The following is a 21,559-nucleotide window of genomic DNA, read 5'->3' on the forward strand; positions in this document are numbered from 1 at the left end:
GCTTCAGAAGCTGTTGCCACATTTCCAGCAGAGTTGAAGAATTTGATTGAAGAGAAAGGATACCACCCAAAGCAAGTCTTCATGTGATGAAACTGGGCTTTTCTGGAAGAAGGTGCCCAATAGAACCAAAAACCATCTGGGAGTTCTCTTTTTTTTTTATAAGTATGAGCCACCCATTCTCCTTGTTTGGCCCTTGCAATAAAACTTTCTCTGCTCCAAACTCGGACGTTTGGGTTTGTTTGGCCTTATTGTGTGTCAGGCACACAAACTTGCATTCGGCAACAAATCTACCTTCATAGAAGTGCAAAGGAGGCACCAGGTCATAAAACATGGAAGAACAGATTAACTGTGTTACTCCTGGCAACGCTGCAGGGCATATGTTAAAGGGAGGAGTTGTGTACAGAATGAAGCATCCACAATCTCTCAGAAACAAAACCAGGAATTATCTGCCCATAGTCTGACAACATAATCAGGTGAAAGTTATCTTGTTTATGAACTGGTTCCACCAATGCTTCTTTCCAGAAGTGAAAAACATTTGGAAAAGGAAGGGTTGGAATTTAAAATCCTATTACTAATAGACAATGCACCTGGCCATCCTGAATCTGCTATGAAAATGAAAATGTCAAAGTTGTATTTTTACCTCAAATACAACCTCATTGCTTCAGCCACTTGACAAGGCATCACTTGGTTTGTCAAGGCCACGTACACCTGCCTGATATTTGATCACATTTAGTCAGCAATGAACGCAGACTTTCATCTGGACATAAAGCAGTGCTGGAAATCATTCGCTATTGCCAACGCAATACATTCATCAAAGCTGCTGTGAAGGAATTAAAACCAGAAACTGTAAATGCCTGTTGGTAGAACTTATGAAGTCGTGAATGATTTTAAAGTTTACTGAGGCTCGATGGAGAAGTTAGGAAACTCATTCACGTAGCAAGACAAGTTGGTGGAGAAGAATTTGCCGACATGCTTGATGGAGAAGTGGAAGAACATACTGAAGGCCACCGAGAAGTGTTAACAAGCGAGTTATTGGAAGAACTTGTGGAGTCATCTACAGAGGAAGAGGAAGGTGAAGAACCTGAAGCAGAATCAGCAATGTGGACATTACTGAAACTTGCCAAAGTGTTTCGAATTTCACAATCAATTTCAAAATTATGGAATATGATCCTCAGATGAAAAGAAGCACTGTAGCCATTCATGATCACCAAAGGGTTACAAACTCTGCAGCAACACTGTGATGAGTTAAAGAGACAGCAACTCCAATTACAATGTTCTTCCAAAAGCTTTCAGCAAAGAACCCTTCAACTATCTATTGTGGATCCCCAACCATCAACGTCATCTGCTCATGACGTCCAACCATTGACATCATCATGGCTTCATGATCCTCCTTCTGATGTATGGTCAGGTCAATAGTAGCCTAATGCTATGTCACTTCATCACATAGGGATTGTATCATCTCATATCATCTGTGAGAAGGGTGAGTACAAGACAATACAACATTTTGAGAGTGAGACCACATTCACTTAAATTTTATTACAGGGGACTTCCCTGGCAGTCCAGTGGTTAAGAATCCACACTTTCAATGCAGGGGGTACAGGTTCGATCCCTGGTTGGGGAACTAGGATCCCACATGCCGCATGGTGCAGTCAAAAATTTTTTTGAATTAAAAAAAATTTTTTTATTACAGTATATTGTTATGATTGTTCTGTTTTGTTATTGTTGCCGTTAATCTCTTAATGTGACTAATTTATAAATTAACTTTATTGTAGGTGTGTATATATAGGAAAAAACTTAGCACATATCGGGTTTGGTACTGTCTGCAGTTTCAGGCATCCACTGGGGTCCTGGAACGTATCCCCCTTGGTTAAGGGGGCAGTACTGTAGTTTTCTTGCTGTGGAGTCTCCCTGGAGAACCTTAAACTAGAACTGCTCAGAGGGAGGGTAGTTGAGTGCTGTGTCTGGCTGGCTTCTCCCATTCTGCCGAGTTGCATCCTTAGGAAGCCCCTAAGAGCTCTTTACAGCAGCAGGCCCCAACCTTTTAGGTACCAGGGACCGGTTTCATTGAAGACAATTTTTTCCATGGACGGTGGGGGGCTGGGAGGTGAGGATGGTTCAGGCGGTACTGGTCCACAGCCTGTGGGTTAGGGACCCCTGCTTTACAAGGCAGAGCATCCTCCTTTGACGTGGGCCCTGAGAGGTACCCAAGGTCACATGGCACCTAGCACAGGGTTTGGCATGAGGAAAGGGCTTAGTAAGTTTTTGGTGAATGAACCAGTAACTTAAGAACTAGATATAGGACAGGGAACTCTACGCAATACTCTGTAATGACCTATATAGGAAAAGAATCTAAAAAAGTGTATATATGTATATGTATAACTGATTCACTGTGCTGTACAGAGAAACTAACACAACATTGTAAATCAACTCTACTCCAATAAAAGTTAAAAAAAAAAACTAGAATCCAAGACAGGGCTCCTAATTCCTAGTCCTCCACTGTATCACCTCTACTACAGCCACCAGCCACACCATCTCCTTTTTAGAGTGCAACATGAGAAACGGAATTTTTTTCCCCCAGAATGATTACATTAAGCTTAATTACACCCAAATTTAAAAAACACCAAAATGTACAGGACATACTCTCTTCCTTGAAAGAGCTTATAATTTGATCTATTATTTCTTTAGTGTTAAGTATCACTGACTAAAAGCAAGGTGTTCTCTTAACTAAAGTAGGGCAAACGGAAGAATATTACCAAACATCTAAAGGGCTGCAACTGTCTATAGTATTCATCAAGTGCAATTCCTGAACCAAATTTGGGGAGAGGGAGAACTAATACTGAGCACAGCCTTTTATTATGATTTGTGTTTATTTGTTAACATTTACTGAGTGCCACATGGGGTCTAGTTGACCCTCCACTCCTGTATATATGTTCTTGGTTAGATTATTAAGCCCCTCCATGCCTGAGTTCCTCATCTATAATGACAGAAAGAGAAGTTATCTTATAAAGTTGTGGTCTATATGTGTATAGAATACTCAGAGCTTATTAAATATTCTTTTTCTGTGCTCTATCTTGCATAGCTGTTGAAGACACAAAAACATACTTCCTATCCTTGGGCTTAAACAAATTCTTATCAACAAAAGATGTAATACAATGCAGTAGATAAAATGGGGCTGGGGAGGTACAATCACCTTTGGAGAGAGGTGATCTCTCCCCATTTCACAGAAAGGAAATTGAGGATAAGGATGAAGATTCACTCCAAATTCTACACTCTTTCCACTATACTATTCTGCTTCTGAGAGTAGGCAATTCACACCACTCCTCTGATTCTTAAAAGCTTTCCTCGGGTCTGTCCAGTTTCCCTTCTTGCTCTACTCTGGACAGTATTATCTACTCTTAAGGCTTTAATAACTGGGTATCAGTAACTTCCAAATTTTATTTCTAGTCCAGGTTTTCCTACCCAGTTTTCCACCTGTATATCCAACAGTTCTAGTTGACATGTTTGGCATCCCAAACTGAACTGCAAGCTTTCCCATCTCATTATCTGCTCTATTACCCACCCCCTCCATCATATTCATACCACTGTTCTAAACTTACGTTATTTAATCTAACCCTTATAGCATCCCTGTGATATAGATTCTATCATTCCCCCAATCTTACAAATAAGAGGTTAAATAACTTTTTCTCGGTCAGTTAATACGTGGCAGTTAGGCGTTTGTAACACGTAGGTGACACGCCTGCTATGTTGCAGACACTGTGGACGACTCTTCACACTCATCCATTGCCAACTCCCAGCACAGGTTGTCATTCCCCACCTGATGACTACAATAACCCAACTGGTTTCTCACACCCACACATACTTGCTTCTGTCTGTTCTCCAAACAGCAACTGGAGTGATTTTTTTTGGCTGCTGCCGTGTGGCATACAAAATCTTAATTCCCTGACCGGGGACTGAACCCACGCCCCCTGCAGTGGAAGTTCAGAGTCTTAACCACTGGACCACCAGGGAAGTCCCTGATCTTTTAAAAATAAAGCTCTGACCCTTTCTCTCTGTCTCTCAAAACCTTCCAATGACTTTCGATTATCTTTGTCTCACGTGGCTCTTACACTTTTCTCTCTCCCCTCAGACCTTTGTAAATGCTGCTCCTTTTACCTCAAATAACTGCCCTATTTAACTCCTTTCTCCTTCCCAAGTTAACGAAAACATCACTTCTGTGGAAAAGGGCTCTCTTCTTGTTCCGTGTCTTCTTGTTCCCTTGTCCCCACTAGACTGTGAGCATCATGAAAGGAGGTCCCAGGTCTGTTTTTGTTCTTTGCTCTCTTCCCAGTTCCTGCAACTGTGTGTGGCATACAGCAGGGGCTCTGCAAATCTATGAAAGAATAAGGAATGTAGGTCAAAGCAAGGAGATATCACCTCTCCCTAACTGGTGCTTAGGCGAAGGCTTAAGACTTAGGATAATGACTGGGTATTTACGTGAAATGGATTTTGTCCTAATAGGAGGATCAGAGAATAAGAGACACTAACAATAAATTAGTTGGGGTTTTACTGGAGTTAATGCTGAGGCGTATCTCCACACTACTGTTCACTTCCAGATCCTGGCAAAGAATCCTATTTTCTGCTGAGCCTTCCCTGCCTTTTCATTTTTTTATACACTCAAAATATACACAGAGACAAGGGAAAGCTTTTAAGTATGCGCCATCTTATACTGCAGATTATTAACAAACATGGAGAACAATGAAAAGAGGTACTTAACCCCTTCTTGCCATGAATCCAGGATTTAGGATGTCGACTCAATATTAAAAGCTAAAGCACACTACAGACATCAGGATAAAGAGAATGAGAGGAACCTCCTTCAATCTGGACATGTTGTGATGTGATTTATGTATCCACACGATGCTAGCAATGCTCACAACTCCTCTACCTAAAACCACCTTCGAAGCCACACTAGGCGTCAGTCTCATTCCCTTTACAACCAGAACGACCCCTAAAATGTTTGTTGGATTCGGCCCTGAATGACTTCGCGTTGTTTCAAAACCTGAAAAACATCTTCACAAGAGGAAGGTTTCTGATCACGAAGGACGTTTAAAAGAATGGGCCACTAGTTCTGAAGGTCATTCCAAAGCAGAAGTCTCAAGCATTTTGCACATTCTTGGAAAAAGTTTCTATATGACATTCTTTCAGATGCATTAATTCCATCATTTTAAGGAAAAAATCGAAGTGCTTTATAGTCAGCCAGTTATCTTCAAAGGCAACAGGGCAGACGTCACAGCTTAGCCCGTTGTGCAGTTGCCGTGCGCTGGGGCACTCTTCCTGTTTCTCTCCTCTGGAGCATCCTGTGGCAGAAAAGCTGCATAAGGTCACTGACAAGATTTAGAGCAACGTGTGCTAGGTTGCTTCCGCAGCTGAAGCTTGAGCAGTTTTCGAGCTGGTGAAGGATCTAATTGTTGCGTGCTTCTCTTCCCTGCAGAGAAAAGGAGCCACAAAATAAACTTCAATTGAATTCAAATACCATTTATTGAAAACTTACTGTGTGGACACTGTGCCAGACACACAGAAGGGCATTCCAACAACAAATGAGAGCATGTGCCCTCTACGAGACGGCAGTCTGGTAGGAAAGCCAGCTGCAACTACAACCACAATACCATCCAATGAATAATGAAATGAAGGGATGTATAGCACATAATTTAGGGCTGGAGGTGGTCAGGAAAAGTGACGGATAAGTAATGTCGGTGTCACTTAGTGGATTCTTGAAGAATGAAAAGGGAAAAAAGGAATGGGTGTTTCTTAAGTCTTGGATTTACCCAAACAACACAGTTTGTGGAGATTTAATTCTCAGTCTCCTGTGCTTCTGTGGAATTTACATCTACAAATTTCCCATCAACTTTGAGTACCCACAACGTAATAGTTATTGTGAGGGGAAAAGAAACCCCACCAGATATAGGCCTTGCCCTCTGAGACCATATGTTTTGAAGGGCGGTGTGTATCCGAAGGGCTATGAGACATAAAACAGTACAAGCTCTGGTCCCCTTAAGACAGGCTTACCGAGCTGTACTGACACCTTCTGGAGGCACTGGGTACTTTCCTCCATAAAGGCGTGCAGCTGCTTCATGGATCCTTGCAGTTCGTCCATCTGCAGACAAAAGACAGCTGTCAGTTGTAAGGGTCCAGGCGTCTCTGAGGCTCCTCAAACATGTCAGGCGAGCTCCTGCTCAGCTTTGCTTTTGCTGTTCTTTCAACCTGGAATGCTTATGCCAGACTTCCCCACTCCACTCTTCTCCACACCGCTCCGTGCCCCAGCAGGCTGACCTGCACAACCTCCAACAAGATCCCATGTCCTCTGGTTTCTGGGTGGGCTTGGCCAAGAGGGAGCCAAGTGCGAGGGAGCTGAATGAGGTCAGCGTATTTTACCCAGGCCTGCTTCCAGAAGGGTCATCTCGAGTTAGCTGTGTCTCTCAACTGAACGTCATGGCTCTCTCAAAGCATCCCACTCACTATATGACTCCCTGCCAGGTGCCACAGTAACTGTTCCTCCCTCCAGCCGACAGGTATAGCTCAGCTGCCTCTAAGCCCCAGATTACTTTTGGTTTCCTGAAACCCACACTTTTGTACTTAGCCCCTCTGTAAACAGACCCTCCTTGAATTATCCTATATCAAATGCCATGTGCTTCCTGTTAATACTTGGGTTGATAACACTACTATTCTCCAAAATGTCCTCATGGATCATTCCTCATTTCTTTCAAGTCTTATTAAAGTAGAACCTTAGCAGGACCTTCAACCCCTCTATATAGCAACCTACAGCCCTCCTTCCACCTGATTTATTAACACTTATCACCATTTATTCGTTTCTTCTCTTCCATTGTCTCTCCATGTTTCCCCAAGGTAGAGCTGAATATACTCTTATCTCATCTAATTACGCATATTCTCCACGTCTTTTAATTTCCAAGGATGACAAGGTAGCAAAGCTGGATAACTCAACAAAAGAAACATGACCCAACTTACCACCAACTCCATACAATCAAAGACTTTATTCTGGTTCTGTAATATTTTCTGGTAGTCAGGCTTTGTATTAAGGACTTCACTCTGGGAAGACCCAAGATATGCTGTAGGTTCCACTTCAACTTCAGTATTTTTGGTTTCAGTTGATCCTCTAAACACAAAACAAAAGAGCTTTCAAATAATTTTACTATCATTTTCTGGGGAAAACAGTAAAGATTACCTAGGGAAAAAACCTCCTAGAAGGCTTTATTAACCTCAATCAATATTCTTACACCCTGTACTGAAAGTATAGGCTCTCTAACTAACAGGAGATTCTGAGATCATTATCCAATATTAATATTTTTATACCCCTGGACTCCAGGAAATGCTAGAAGGTTAGCTGACTCCACCTAACAGTAAGGTCCATTTACAAAAAGGACTACACTTGGGGTAAAGCCAAAGCCTGCTATCCTGAAGTCAACGTCTATAATCTTTTACCAAAGAGATGCTGGCCCACTTCAATTATCTAAAGTAACTGAATATAGGGAATTCCCTCGAGGTCCAGTGGTTAGGACTCCCGGCTTTCATGGCCGAGGGTGTGGGTTTGATCCCTGGCTGGGGAACTAAGATCTTGCAAGCTGCACGGTGTGTGGCCAAAAAACCCCAACCACAAACTGAATATACTGGACAGTTCATGAAAACTGATGATGACGCTTTAGTAACAGCTACTACAAGGTACTGAGCGCTTACTGGGTGCCAGACACAGCTAAGCACTTTCCATTCAACCTTATTTAACCCTCATAATAACCCAACGAGGTATGAACTAATATTATCCCCATTTTCAAATGAGGCACTTCAGATTGCCCAAGGTCACAGAAGTAAGGAGTAGTCAGGATTTGAATAGAGACAGTCTGCTTCCAGAAGCATTCTTCTTAACTATTAAGCTATGCCCCATCAAAAGTTTTTATTCTGAAACTGCCATCTTATACATTATCTATCTTCATAAATGGAACATTTAAAGGGTGAAGAAAGTAACTAATAACCATCAATGCTGAGACTGGGGGCATTTCTCCAACTGTGTTCCTCAAAGCACGTCTCTAAGAGGCCGCTTCTGCAATTACTATTTTGGCTAATGTTTTATAGTTCCATTTCTAGCTAAGATTCTGTTTGGGAAAAAAGCTTAAAATCACTGGTTTGGATGGTAAAATGAAATCAAAATCTAGCACTTACCCATTTTCTTATGCCTTCAAGACCCAGACAAAGATCCTCTCTCTCCTACACCTCATCTTCCATTACCCATTTCATGTCTGTATCTCCATGAAGGCCTGGCCAGGGTTCTCTCCCATACCTGCAGCTCAAAGGCCATGTGCTCATTGATGTCCCTTGATACTGTTCTTGGCCCAGCCCCAGGTTGCCAGGTACAGGCCAGAAATGTGCCTGTCTCCCCCAGGATGTGGAATCGCAGCCAAGGACACAGAACAGAGGCAATTCTGTTCTTTGACTGAAAATAGTGACAACTCTTCCTTCCCTTCCCCCTCACTCCCCATTTACAAAGTGCTAATATACATGTTACAGAGATCTGATGAGTTGATTGGCCTCTAAGAATGGATTCATCGTTCAATTTGTGCTAAGAGAACTGAAATCAATTCAAATCAAATTCCACAAGGTAAAAGCTTCCTATTTCCTGTCACAGATCTAACCTGGATATGATCTCTTCAGCCTCCTCCTGGTAGCGCAGCAAGAGCTGATCCCAACTCTGACGTTCTAAAGAAAACCTATAGGAACAGAAAAAAATTCAGTTAATTTTTGATCATCTCACTCTGAATCACTCAGGGCAACAATAAGTGTATTAGGTGTCTACTCTGGTCCTAAGATATGAATAAAAAGGTCATAAAAGGATGAGAAAGCATGACCAATTCAGAGGCTATTAATTTAATCAAATCAAACATGAGTTCTTAATAGCAAATCCACATCTTTAGTCTCTAGACTCCATTCTATGAAACTGGCCATCAGTACAGCCCATAAAATCCCAGTGTGCAGCTGTCTAACTTCCAGTGGGGATACACTAGTATTGACACACTGAAAAGTATGTTTACTATTCCTTTTTCCCAGGTTTAGTTATTTTCCCCAGATGGATTTAGATTTTCCAACAAAGGTTCACTCATTTTCACTTACTTTGTTATATATTCCTTCATCTCAGCCACTGATGTTTCCAGAGACAAATCTGGTGCTCTTCTAGAATACAGACAGGATGATGAGATTAACACAAACCTTCCAAGAGCACTTGCTATGGACACCTTACATAATTTTAATGGCAATAAAACATGTTCAGAATTTATCTTTCTTTAAAAAAAAAAAAACTTTTCTGAAGATTTAAATTTATTTATTTATTAAAAAAGTTATCTTTAATTTATTTTTTTTTGGCTGCATTGGGTCTTCCTTACTGCATGCAGGCTTTCTCTAGTAGTGCTGAGCAAGGGCTTTGTTGTGGTGTGTGGGCTTCTCATTGCGGTGGCTTCTCTTGCTGCACAGCACGGGCTCTAGGCGCGTGGGCTCAGTAGTTGTGGCACACGGGCTCTAGAGCACAGGCTCAGTAGTTGTGGTGCACGAGCTTAGTTGCTCCGCGGCGTGTGGGATCTTCCTGGACCAGGGCTAGAACCCGTGTCCCCTGCATTGGCAGGCGGATTCTTTTTTTTTTTTTTTTTTTTGCGGTACGCGGGACTCTCACTGTTGTGGCCTCTCCCGTTGCAGAGCACAGGCTCCGGATGCGCAGGCTCAGCGGCCATGGCTCACAGGCCCAGCCACTCTGCGGCATGTGGGATCTTCCTGGACCGGGGCACGAACCCGTGTCCCCTGCATCGGCAGGAGGACTCTCAACCACTGCGCCACCAGGGAAGCCCGGCAGGCGGATTCTTAACCACTGTGCCACTAGGGAAGTCCCAGAATTTATCTTTCAACAAATATTTATTCTTGGGCTCTATTTCACTTTTGCACCAGGTAACAGCTTTCTCAGTGGGTCTCTTCATCATCTATTTCTCTCACCAATTCTAATTCGCACACAGCCAGATTAACCTTTCTTAAAATATTCCTTTAATTTTTTTCCTTGCTTAAAAATTCTGTGACCCTCCACTGCATTCAGAAGAAAACCCAAAACTCCTTAACCTGGCACTTAAGGTTCTCTTAAGGTTCTGGCTCTGTCCAGCTCATTAACTTTGATTCCTATTACCCTTTATCTATTCGGTCTCATATAGTGCCATTCAGCATCAAACATCTGAGGGTTTCAATCTCCAAAGTTTTGTTCACGCCGTTTTTTAGCCTCTTCCCTTCCCACTAATCAAAACCTTAATATCTTTTAAGAACCAACAATACTTTTCCATATAACCATCTTGTCTTCCCACTTAAACTGAAGCTACTGGTTGGATATGTTTTACTTAAACCAATGCCTCGGCTCTGTAGGGCCATTAATCCTAAAGGAAAAGCAGGAGGCATTGAAAATGCCAAAATTTTGCAGATGTACTTGGTACTCTACCTGGCAAAAGCAAATCAGTTGTGTCACCGTTCGTGTTTTCCTACCAAGGCCTGTGAGAAACAGCCTCTATCACCTCTGGCTGACATGCAGCAGCCTGTGGCTTAAATATACTGCATTAAGTTACGGGGATATAAACCTTATTGCTGTTTCATTACCACGCAGAGGTCGAATATGAGCTAAAGAATAGCATCCTATATTCATCTTCCAACGACTGGTTGTGGGCAACCCAAGCGATTGTATTATAGTTTAATTAATGGAATAAGAAGGGAATAAATAGCTTCAGTGCTGCCTGACAAATGTAATTCTCTCATGGTAAGATACGCACAGTGAAAAACAATAAAGGAGTGCTGATGGAAAAAATATATATATATACTGTATTAAAAGAGAAGCTATGTTGAACTAAAGTATTTTTCATTTCCTGAATAGTAATGTTAATTCTAAGGATCCATAGAAAGGTAGACCTTTGTGAAGTCAGAAGTGTAAGCCCAAGTTACATGATGTGTTACAGGCTGTGGGTAGAGGGGTGGGTGCTGCCCCTGAAGAGGAACGACCAGTTTGGGGGTGCGACCGCAAAATTTCTCCTAATATTCTTGCTTGCCAACAGCCAAAGAACATAAATTTATCTCCAACTTGCATGGCTAGTGAAGATCTGAAGAGCACTTTTCCTCTCAGCTTTCCATGGCTGGCTCCTTCTCACCATCCAGGTCTTATAGGTCTCAGTGCAAAGGTCAAATCACTAGAGGACTTCTCTGAACACTCTAGCTAAAGGTGCCCACCCCTCAAGTCACTCTCATATTTACTGACTTCTTAGATTATCACTATCTGAAATCATTATTTTCTATGTATTTGTTTGACTGTCTCTCCTATTACAATGTATATGAAGAGAGATCTTGTTTGATTATTTACCACTATTTATCTCCACTTCTAGAAGAGCCTGGTACATAGGAGATGCTAGATGAACGTTTGTTGAGTGCATGAACAACTGTCTAATTAAAATAAAAAGTTTTATTTCTCCAAGGAAGACATACAGATGGCCAACAGGCACATGAAAAGATGCTCAACATCGCTAATTATTAGAGAAATGCAAATCAAAACTACAATGAAGTATCACCTCATACCCATCAGAATGGCCATCATTAAAAAGTCTACAGGGAGTTCCCTGGTCTCCTAGTGGTTAGGATTCCAGATTTTCACTGCCGTGGCCTGGGTTCAATTCCTGGTTGGGGAACTGAGATCTCACAAGCCGCGTGGTGAGAAAAAAAAGTCTACAAATAATAAATGCTGTGGAAAAAGGGGAACCCTCCTAACACTGTTGGTGGGAATGTAAGTTGGTGCAGCTACTATGCAGAACAGTAAGGAGGTTCCTTAGAAAACTAAAAATAGAATTACCATATGATCCAGCAACCCCACTCCTGGGCATATGTCCAGAAAAGATGAAAACTCTAATTCAAATAGATACATGCATCCCAATGTTCATAGCAGTATTATACAATAGCCAAGACATGGAACCAACCTAAGTGTCCATCGACAGATGAATAAAGATGTGGCATATGTGTATACACACACACACACACACACACACACACACACACACAATGCAGTATTACTCAGCCATAAAAAATAATGAAATAATGCTATTTGCAGCAACATGGATGGACCCAGAGATTATCATACTAAGTAAGTCAGACAAAGAAAGACAAATTCCATATGATATCACTTATATATGGAAACTAAAATACAACACAAATGACTTATTTACAGAACAGAAACAGACTCACACACAGAAAACAAACTTATGGGGGACTCCCCTGGTGGTCCATTGGTAAAGAATCCGCCTTACAATGCAGGGGACACGGGTTTGATCCCTGTCAGGGAACTAAGATTCCACATGCTGCAGGGCAACTAAGCCCACGCACCACAACTACTGAGCCTGCACGCCCTGGAGCCTGTGCACCACAACTAGAGAAGAGAAAACCTGCACAATTAGAGAGAAACCCACACGCGGCAACGAAAGATCCTGCATGCCTCAACGAAGATCCTGCATGCTGCAACTAAGACCCAACGCAGCCAAAAATAAATAAAAATAAATAAATAATAAATGTAAAAATCTTTAAAAAAGAAAAAATAAAACAAACTTATGGTTACCAAAGGGGAAAGGGGGTGGGGAGAGATAAATTAGGAGTTTGGGATTAGCAGATACAAACTAGTGTATATAAAATAGATAAACAACAAGGTCCTACTGTATAGCACAGGGAACTACATTCAATATCCTGTAATAAACCATAATGGAAAAGAATATATGTATATGTAACTGAATCACTTTGCTGTACACCAGAAACTAATACAACATTGTAAATCAACTATATTTTAATTAAAAAGTTTTTAGGGACTTCCCTGGTGGTCCAGTGGCTAAGACTCTGCAACCCCAATGAAGGGGGCCCGGGTTCGATCCCTGGTCAGGGAACTAGATCCCGCATGCCGCAACGAAGATCCACACACGGCAACAAAGATCCCGCGTGCCGCAACTAAGACCCAGTGTGGCCAAATAAATAAATATTAAAAAAATTTTTTTTTAAATAAATAAATAGAAAGTCCTAATTCAATTATAATTTTGGACAGAAGAGGAATTGCTCTTACCCTTCTGAATCTTCAAAACATTTTTGTAGAGTTCCATCACTTTCCAGTCTGTCTGCAAAATGTTTCAATTCTTCAGAAAGAGAAGATGCTAGAGAGAATAGAATAAAATTTTATGTTATAAAATAAAGAGAATACAAATTTTCACAGTGAGCTGCTGACAAAGATATAACGTACTTAATGTGGTCCCAGCTCTACGGTCCCCTGTTACATTCTCACTCATTTAAAAAAGTGGTAAAAATATGCAGGAAGATTTTATCTTTTCTCTTTGGATAGGTATAGATAAAATGAAAGACAACTCCTCTTTATAACATTTATAATAGTGTTTTTTACACTTGACTGGTGAAAAAAGCAGTTAAAAAGATGTATCTGGGGCTTCCCTTGTGGCGCAGCGGTTGAGAGTCCGCCTGCCGATGCAGGGGACACGGGTTTGTGCCCCAGTCCGGGAAGATCCCACATGCCGCGGAGCGGCTGGGCCCGTGAGCCATGGCCGCTGGGCCTGCGCGTCCGGAGCCTGTGCTCCGCAACGGGAGAGGCCACAACAGTGAGAGGCCCGTGTACCGCAAAAAAAAAAAAAAAAAAAAGAAAGATGTATCTGCATGGACATTTCATTCTTTTCAAGCGATTTGATCTGCTGGCACTGGGTGGAAGAACATTACAGAAGTCAGGCAATGGGCAAGAGTGTAATGAGAAATGTTGGAGACAAATAAAGAGTTATGGGCATAAGGTAAAAACAGGTCTCTGCTTAAATTTGGAAGAGTTCACAATTAAATTCAGGTGAGGAATGCAGAGGGGGAAAGATAGGTTAAAACAGCTATCAAAATAACCTGGGCATATCTACTTTAATTATGGTGATAGTGCAGTTCTGAGATAAATAGCTTTAACTGGCAAGTAAGTCTGAGTTCATGTATTTTCTAGGTCTTTTAAGTGGGTAACACTGAGTATTTCTGACCTGGATGATTGTGTAATGACACTGTAAGGAGAATAGCTACTTTTTGGAAAGCTGAAAACTGATTCCAGGAAAGAATATTTGTAACTTACATCACAAACAGCTAATTTCCTTAATATATAAAGAGTTCCTACAAAATCAATACAAAAGAGCCAATATCCCAATTCTTAAAAGTGAACAAAGGATATGGACAGACAATACACAGAAAATAAAGCACAAATGGCTCTCCTCTAAAAATATGAAAAAATTATTATCCTCTTCAAAAGAAAAAGAAAAGATTAAAAGTACAAAAAAATACCTTTTATCACCAATTAAATAGTAAAAAATCTAAACTTTTAGTTACAGTATAATTACACTAGTTAATTTCCAATCTAGAAATTTATCTTACTTTTACTTGAATATGTGCCAAAAGGTTTGTATAAAAAGGTATTCATTATCCATTCATTGCAACAGTAGAAGACTGAAAACAACTCTAAAAGTCCATCAGTAAAAAACTGGTTAAATCAAATATGGTACATTTATAAAATGGAGTATCATGGAGCTACTAAAATGTCAAGATGGCTCTATAAGTGTGATATAGAATTATCTGTAAGATAAATTAAGTTAAAAAAAACACAAGGTAAAGAACAGTGTAGAGTGGTTTACTCATTTGATTTCAATGGATAAATGTTTAGAAATGCGATAAATCTTTCTGCGAGGATACACAAGAAGCTGGTGACTGCAGTTGCCTCTGGGAGGAAAGAACTGTGATTGGGGTCACGGTGGAAGAGAGGCTCACTTTCTTCACTTTTGGACCTTCTGAACTTCATAAACATATACTCTTATTTTTTTTAATGCAACTCCCCAAAAAAGGAGGGGAGCTGGTTTTGTGAAGCAGCAGTTCCTGTAAATGGGGATCCTGAGAATGGGGCTTCAATTGACCTTCATAGAAGGTACAGACCAAGGTCAAAGCTCACTTGTCTAGTCTTAGTAACTTACCTTTGGCTCTAAAATTTTCAAGACTGAAGCCCTCAGTGCCCCTTAGGAAAGGTTCAAGTTTCTGAACAGAGAACTAAATAAAGAAAAGCATTTTCAGTACAACCAAGATTTCCCAGGCCAGTCCCGAGTTCATGTAATTTTATGATGTTTAATAAATGTGAGTAAACGTGATTTAATTCTACACCTAAGATTTTTCATATAAACAAAACAAAATGAGAAAATCAAAAGGTAAGGGAAAAACTCTTTGTTGCCTAGACTATATGATTTGATTTTTGATTCAGGAAAAACAATGCTCATTTAATTCACACAAATGACTTGCTTATCTAAACTGATGTGATCACCAGTCAGCCATATAACACCAACTTAGAATGCAGTCAGACCTCAAATGACTGCTTAAACTTAGATTTGACCTCCACTCACTGTAAATTCCCATCATTTGCTGCCAGTGAGCAAAATATACTAGATCGGGGAAATCTGACTGTTAAGTGCTCAGCGACAGCAGCACCGATGGGACTGGTAGAGCCTAGTCCAGAGACAGATCAGCTCCTGGGATTAAAGCTGGCTTTTAAATTAATCCCACTAGAGAGAAATATCTTTTACCCTTTACCGATAAATCACACAGTATTTGATCTCTCTTTGGGGATGTCACAGTTAACAGTTTAAAAAAAAAAAAGAAAAGAAAAGAAAAAGAAAGCATTTCCCAATCGTGAGACTCTCACCTGGAAACTGGAAAGCAGGAGACAGCCCAGCCGTTTGCTTTCTGCTATGTTGACACTGATGGATCTGCAGAGCTCTAACATAAAATATCACCGCATTGAAGGAGATGGATACTTACACAGTTAGCAAAGTAAAAAAAACTGAAAAATTCCCTCCCCCTTGATGCAGTCCAACTTAAGAAAACCCAAGCAGCCTTCTCTAATTAAAGGGAGAATTCATATATAGTCACATCTAATTTGTTCAAGATCACCAAAGAATGACATTTACCCATTTGTGCATCCTAACTTTGAAAAGTTATAAGAACCTTTTATGTACTACATTAAAATCTTGTCTTGATAAACAACGTAGAACGTAAAAAAAAATTTAACTCCTTTTATGTTTTATATTCACCATTTGAAGAAAGGAGGTGGGATTATTTCAGTATTTCTATGACAGGCACTGCAGTGTGCTTTAAATACTGTCTTGGGACTTCCCTGGCAGTCCAGTGGCTAAAGACTCCGTGCTCCCAGTGAAGGGGGCGCGGGTTTGATCCCTGGTCGGGGAAGTAAGATCCCACGTGCTGTGTGGAGCAGCCATGAATGAATGAATGAATGAATGCATACATACACTGTCTTAAGAATCTTCTTATAAACTATGAGCTCCATTTTACGGATGGGGAAATTGAAGCTCAGAGGGGATATAACTTGTTTGAAGCCGAGACTGGTGGAGCCAGAATTCAACCCCAAGTCCATCACCAAAACCTGTTTTCCCACTAATACCATGCTGCCTCTCCTTAATGACCTAATGATACATTAATAGTAATTTGTTGAACACCTGCTATCTAAAAGGCATTTTATTAAATGCTATACACACCTCATCAAAACTTGAGGCAAGTATCTTATCTGGGTGAATCTTTTTTTATTTTTTTCCCCACACTGCCCGGCATGTGGGATCTTCCAAGACCAGGGATCAAACCACTGCCCCCTGCAGTGGAAGCACGGAGTCTTAACCACTGGACCGCCAGGGAAGTCCCAAGTATCTTATCAACTCCATTTGACAAAGGTTAGGTAATAGGTAACTTGCTCAAGGTCACACAGTGAGTCAGCCAGAACTGAACGGGCATTTTACATAATTATGCCACTGAATCCTCAAACAACTAGAAGACATAGATACTGTTTTTTCGATTATGTTCATTTAAAAACATCAACTATTATACAGCAAAGGAAATTTGCTTTGAGAATTGGGAGAGATACATGTCTTTTTGCCCTCCAGCTTCAGCTGGCTGTGTTTTTAAAGTTCTTTTGTGCCCTCTCTTGATTACTTCTCCTTGCTTTTAGTCATGAAAAACTGGATACCTTCTGCCTATAACCAAAGAAACTTGGCAAGTGGCTGGTAGTGACCAGGAGATAACAAATCTTATTATGCATCAGTAATTTTCTATTACACAGAACTTTAGGCCCACATGCTCTGGAACAGAGATGCAGGTTAGGGCAATCTTAGGAAACTGAAGCTTCTTGGCACGTCCATGGAGTAAAGTGCATGTGCCTAATTGTGGTGGCCATTTTCTGATATGCTACATGGCTGTTTTTACCCAGAATTCCTTCTAAACATGAGACCATCTGGAAGTGAGGTGATGTCTTTAAAATAATCACCACAGCTTAACATTTGAACTATTTCTTTACCATGTGCCAAGTACTGTGCTATATATCAACTCATTTAATTCTCACACAACCCCGTAAAATAGGTATTATTTCATCCTGTTTACTGATGAGGACCGTAAGGCAAAGGAGGTTAAGGGACCTGCTCAAGGTCACACAGCTAGTAAGGTCTTCCTGAAATGTGTTACTTTCCATATTAAATCTTGTACTTCAATGCTTACTGAGATGCTATTATTATAAATTCATACAAAATTACATTCAAATACAGCATGTCTAAAAAACTAGGTTTTTACCCTAGATATTTTTATGTGTCCTTCCCTCTGAGATATTTTCAGTTATAAAGCCTAAAATCAGGTAGCGACCCATCCACCTTCTGTTCTGCTTAAGGATATGAGGCCGAAAGCCACAGGAAGAAATCTTTACTTCTAGCAAAGGCGAATGTTGAACATTCACTTAGCAGAGGTGAGTGTTGAACAACCATAAATCAGATTTTCTGTTCATGGTATAGATTACAGTGGGTAGCTAATAACATGATATCAATAGCAATGATACTGAATACTTACTAGGTGTTTGACATCAGTACTTATAATCTTAGGATACTCCTACAGATGAGGAAACTGAAGCTCAGAGAGATTTGCTCAGTCACATAGCTAGTAAGCAGCAAAGTCAAGTCTATCTGTCTCCCATACCTCACTGCCTCTTATCTGAGCTGGAACTCCATTGTCTTATGTACATGGCACCCCACCTGTGATGCCCTGATGAAAGGGAGGCAGTGACTTCCGCCGGTTCGTTTCTTTCATACTTGCTCGCCGCCAGGATTGCCTCCTGTCTTGATGACGGGCACACTGTTCTTTGGGGGACAAATAAAGGGACCTGGATTGAAGTCCTTCCTGGTGGCTGGGATCACAACTTTCCCCCTTTTTAGGGCTAGAGCCAAGGTGAATCTGTTTCTTTGAAACGCCTTCAGTCATCTCCAGGGAGGTGGACGAATTACCACACGCTTCCGCAGGGTTGGGATCTGATTCCAATTGATGATCATGAGTCTTAGATGCCACTGGTTCCTCTTCTAGCACTTGTTATAAAAAAGTCAAAATACAGAATCAATCCCATCACAGCTAAGTATCTGTGCAAAAAAGTGGAAAAAGGAAATGTATGCCCCAGATCATGGAAACACTGAGGAAGCATCTTTGCAAATACGTGAGTAAGTGCTTTCAAGTCCACCAGGAGCCAGGAAAGTATTTAGGTAAAGCTCAGGAACCTGAACCCAAGAGGTACTGAATGTCACTACAGTACTCACCTTCTACAATCTCTGATCTAGAAGTCATCCTGGGTGGAGAACCCTGAAAACAGGAAAAGGAGGTGATCTGTTCTCCACATTTCAGTCCCAGGCTTGCCGGGGATTTACTACCCCAGAATCGGCCTTGTGCTTTCTAATCTCTTTGAACTGCCCCTCTTTGCCCCATGAAATTCTACCTGCCTGAGAAGGCCCAGTCCAACCCCGCCTCACCCACCTCCTCCAGAGAACATCTGCACAGCTCATCACCCCCTGTTCTCAATTTCTACGGAATTCATCTCTAGAAATACTCACCTTAACACGTAGCCCATCTTATTTCCCAATTATTTTGTGTTTAACAAGCGCCTAAGTGCATAGTTCAGTTGATGGCATTATGATCTACATGGTCTTCAAAACATGAAAAAATCACATTATCCTTGATTAATTCTAAGATCCAAAGGCCTGTTCATTCTACTTCCAACAGTCTCTACAACTCTTCCCCATTTCCGGTTATCGATTTAGTTCAGATCTCATAATTTCTACCACTCTCCCCCACCTCCCTCAAGAATCTAACAGTCTCTCCACTAGTTTTTCCTACATGCAGCATTGCTCCTCTCCAATCCATTCTTATTTATTTTATTTATTTTACTTTTGGCCGCGCCGTTTGTGGGATCTTAGTTCCCCCGCCAGGGACTGAACCCTGGCCCTCACAGTGACAGCACGGAGTCCTAACCATCGGACCGCTGGGGAATTCCCTCCAATCCATTCTTTAGACAGCAGCAGAGATTCCTCCAGTGTACTCAACACCTTCCAGAAGCTAGTCCTAACTAGTACCCATTCCTGCTTTCTCCTGCCACTCCCATTCCATGCACCACTTTTGACTCTTTGCACACAGTGCCTGTAAAGCTTATTCATCCTTCCCAATCGAGCTCAAGTGTGAGGCTTTCACGCCACTTCTCTTTGACAGAGTTGGCTGCTCCGCTCCACCCCTAGGTCTCCCTAGCACTGGTTGTAAAGTCCGTTTACATGTCTGCCTCCCCGGCCAGACTGTATTTCTAGAGCCTGTTACAGACAACTAACGGATTGGAAAAGGGCAGGGACACGACTGAGGCATCTCTACATCGTCTATGCTTCCCCCACCCCCATCCGCAACAGAAATCGGTGCGTTGCGGGGTGCTTAGTAAAGAGAAATGAATATATGCGACGGGACAACATGGCAAAGATAACAGAACGAGGGGTAGGTCGAGGATCTACATCGCCCCAGTAACGACTGTATCACTCAGTTGAAAGCCTGGATAATAGCAGCAATCACTGTCGCCCGCTAAGCGCTTATTACATGCCAGGACCTGTGTGTGTATGCAAACAATTTACTTGCATCACTATCCCGTTTAATCCTTTCCACAGCTCTGTAAGTACCATCATCAATTCCACGTTGCAGATAGAACTGAGGTTCAGAGGGGGCAAAAGCCTGGCCCAAACTTGTTGTGCGGCCAGCCTGGAGCACAGGCGAAATTCCGACCCCGGCCTGAGACCCACCCCCCAGCCTTCAACCACTGTTCTGGAGTTTAGACCGCTGGCTCGGCAAACAGGCCCCGACCGAGAGGCGCACCCCGGCCTCGGGTCTCCTCTTACCCGGAGGTGGCTGCAGCGCCCCCCTAGTCCCCGCTGTCGGGGGTGACGACGGGTTGGGTCTGGGCTGGGCCGAGGTGTCCGGCCCCAAAGAGGATGGTGCGCGGGTAAGCGACTTCCTAACCTCAGAGCGACGCCCGTCCAGCCCTAAGCCTCCGTCCCCGAAAAATAAGGCCGCAGGCCACTCTCCGCGGCCCCGGAGACCTCCGCACGCCCTGCGCCAAAGCGTCTGCTCCTTCCGGGTCTGGGCCCGTTTGGCGATCCGCCGCCCGCGCCAGCCCCGCCTCCGGTGAAACTCCCGCCAGCCGAGGGCGCATGCGCCGGCGGCGGCCTCCACGGCTCGCGCAAGCGCACACGCAGAACGCCGGCTTCACTCAAGGTGCATGCGCAAACTGGTGTTCAAGGCTCTTGTTGCCCCGCCCGCTTTGTCCAAGTTCTTCCCAGCCCAGACTTCGCCATGTTACACCTCCTCAGCTACGCCACGCCCAGGGAGCCACTAACTGGGTCCCATCACACCAGCGTATCCTTTGCGCCCAGTATGCCTAGAGCCTTTCTAAGAGGGGGAACAGAGGTCCAGGGAGGTACTTGCCAAAGGAATACAGGGCATTAGCGGGTGCGCAGTGATACCTGCTCCGTCGCTAGGCCGTGGTCACCCCTCCTTTTATCTTCTTAACGCTGAAAATGTGGACCATGACTCTCACACTTTTTCCGGTCCTTTTGTAGCACGTATTCTCCCTTTGTGGTCCCTTCTATACTTGGCAAAGTTCAAGATCTCTCCTTTGTAAACTCACTGCAGGCCAGCCCCTCACCAAACTGCTTGCCTCTCCTCTCGTCATCCCCCATTGCTTCTACTCCTTTGCTCAAGCCATTCCCTCTGCCTGGGAAGCCCTTCAAGCCTTTTGTTCTTGGCAAAATTCTCCGATTTTAAGCCTCAGCTGAGGATTCATCTCTCTCAGAGCCTTCTCTGAGGCCCCAGGCTGAAAAGCAGATCCCCCTTCTGTGCTCCCAGAAGCCCAACCTGTGCCTGGTCCACTATCCCTTGCTGGCTTGGGGGCTCCCAGATAGCAGACTGCTGCTTCAGCACCCAGCATGATGCCATCAGAATGTCCCCTTGCAGGTGCAGTCCTTTGGGATCTGAAACCTCCAAGTGTTGAATTACAAGCAGTCCACAGAAACTGAAAGAAGGGTTGGTGAGCAACAGCTGGAACGTGACTGTGATCATCCTTCTATAGCAGCTG

General features: G+C 42.6%; 1 protein-coding gene across 5 annotated transcripts; it reads right to left on the reverse strand.

The window, feature by feature from the left end:
- Window positions 1–869: 869 nt before the first annotated feature.
- On the reverse strand, window positions 870–20,568 carry DSN1 (DSN1 component of MIS12 kinetochore complex). 5 transcript variants are annotated; one of them, XM_030830662.3, is made up of 11 exons: window positions 20,446–20,568; window positions 18,717–18,759; window positions 18,165–18,491; window positions 15,785–15,858; window positions 15,066–15,138; window positions 13,142–13,229; window positions 9,151–9,210; window positions 8,676–8,750; window positions 7,000–7,147; window positions 6,043–6,130; window positions 870–5,461 (listed from the first exon to the last, which is right to left on the reverse strand). In XM_030830662.3, the coding sequence occupies exons 2-11, from the start codon at window positions 18,742–18,744 to the stop codon at window positions 5,358–5,360; spliced, it is 1,065 nt and encodes a 354-aa protein (XP_030686522.1). In that variant the 5' UTR covers window positions 18,745–18,759; window positions 20,446–20,568; the 3' UTR covers window positions 870–5,357. The 5 variants fall into 5 exon arrangements, with proteins under 5 accessions (XP_030686522.1, XP_030686521.1, XP_030686528.1 ...); XM_030830661.3 differs by having other exon boundaries at window positions 871–5,461; window positions 20,325–20,457; XM_030830668.3 differs by lacking the exon at window positions 18,165–18,491 and having other exon boundaries at window positions 871–5,461.
- Between the last annotated feature and the right edge of the window lie 991 nt (window positions 20,569–21,559).

Source organism: Globicephala melas, chromosome 15 (assembly GCF_963455315.2).
Source record: "Globicephala melas chromosome 15, mGloMel1.2, whole genome shotgun sequence".
Taxonomy (NCBI): Eukaryota; Metazoa; Chordata; class Mammalia; order Artiodactyla; family Delphinidae; genus Globicephala; species Globicephala melas.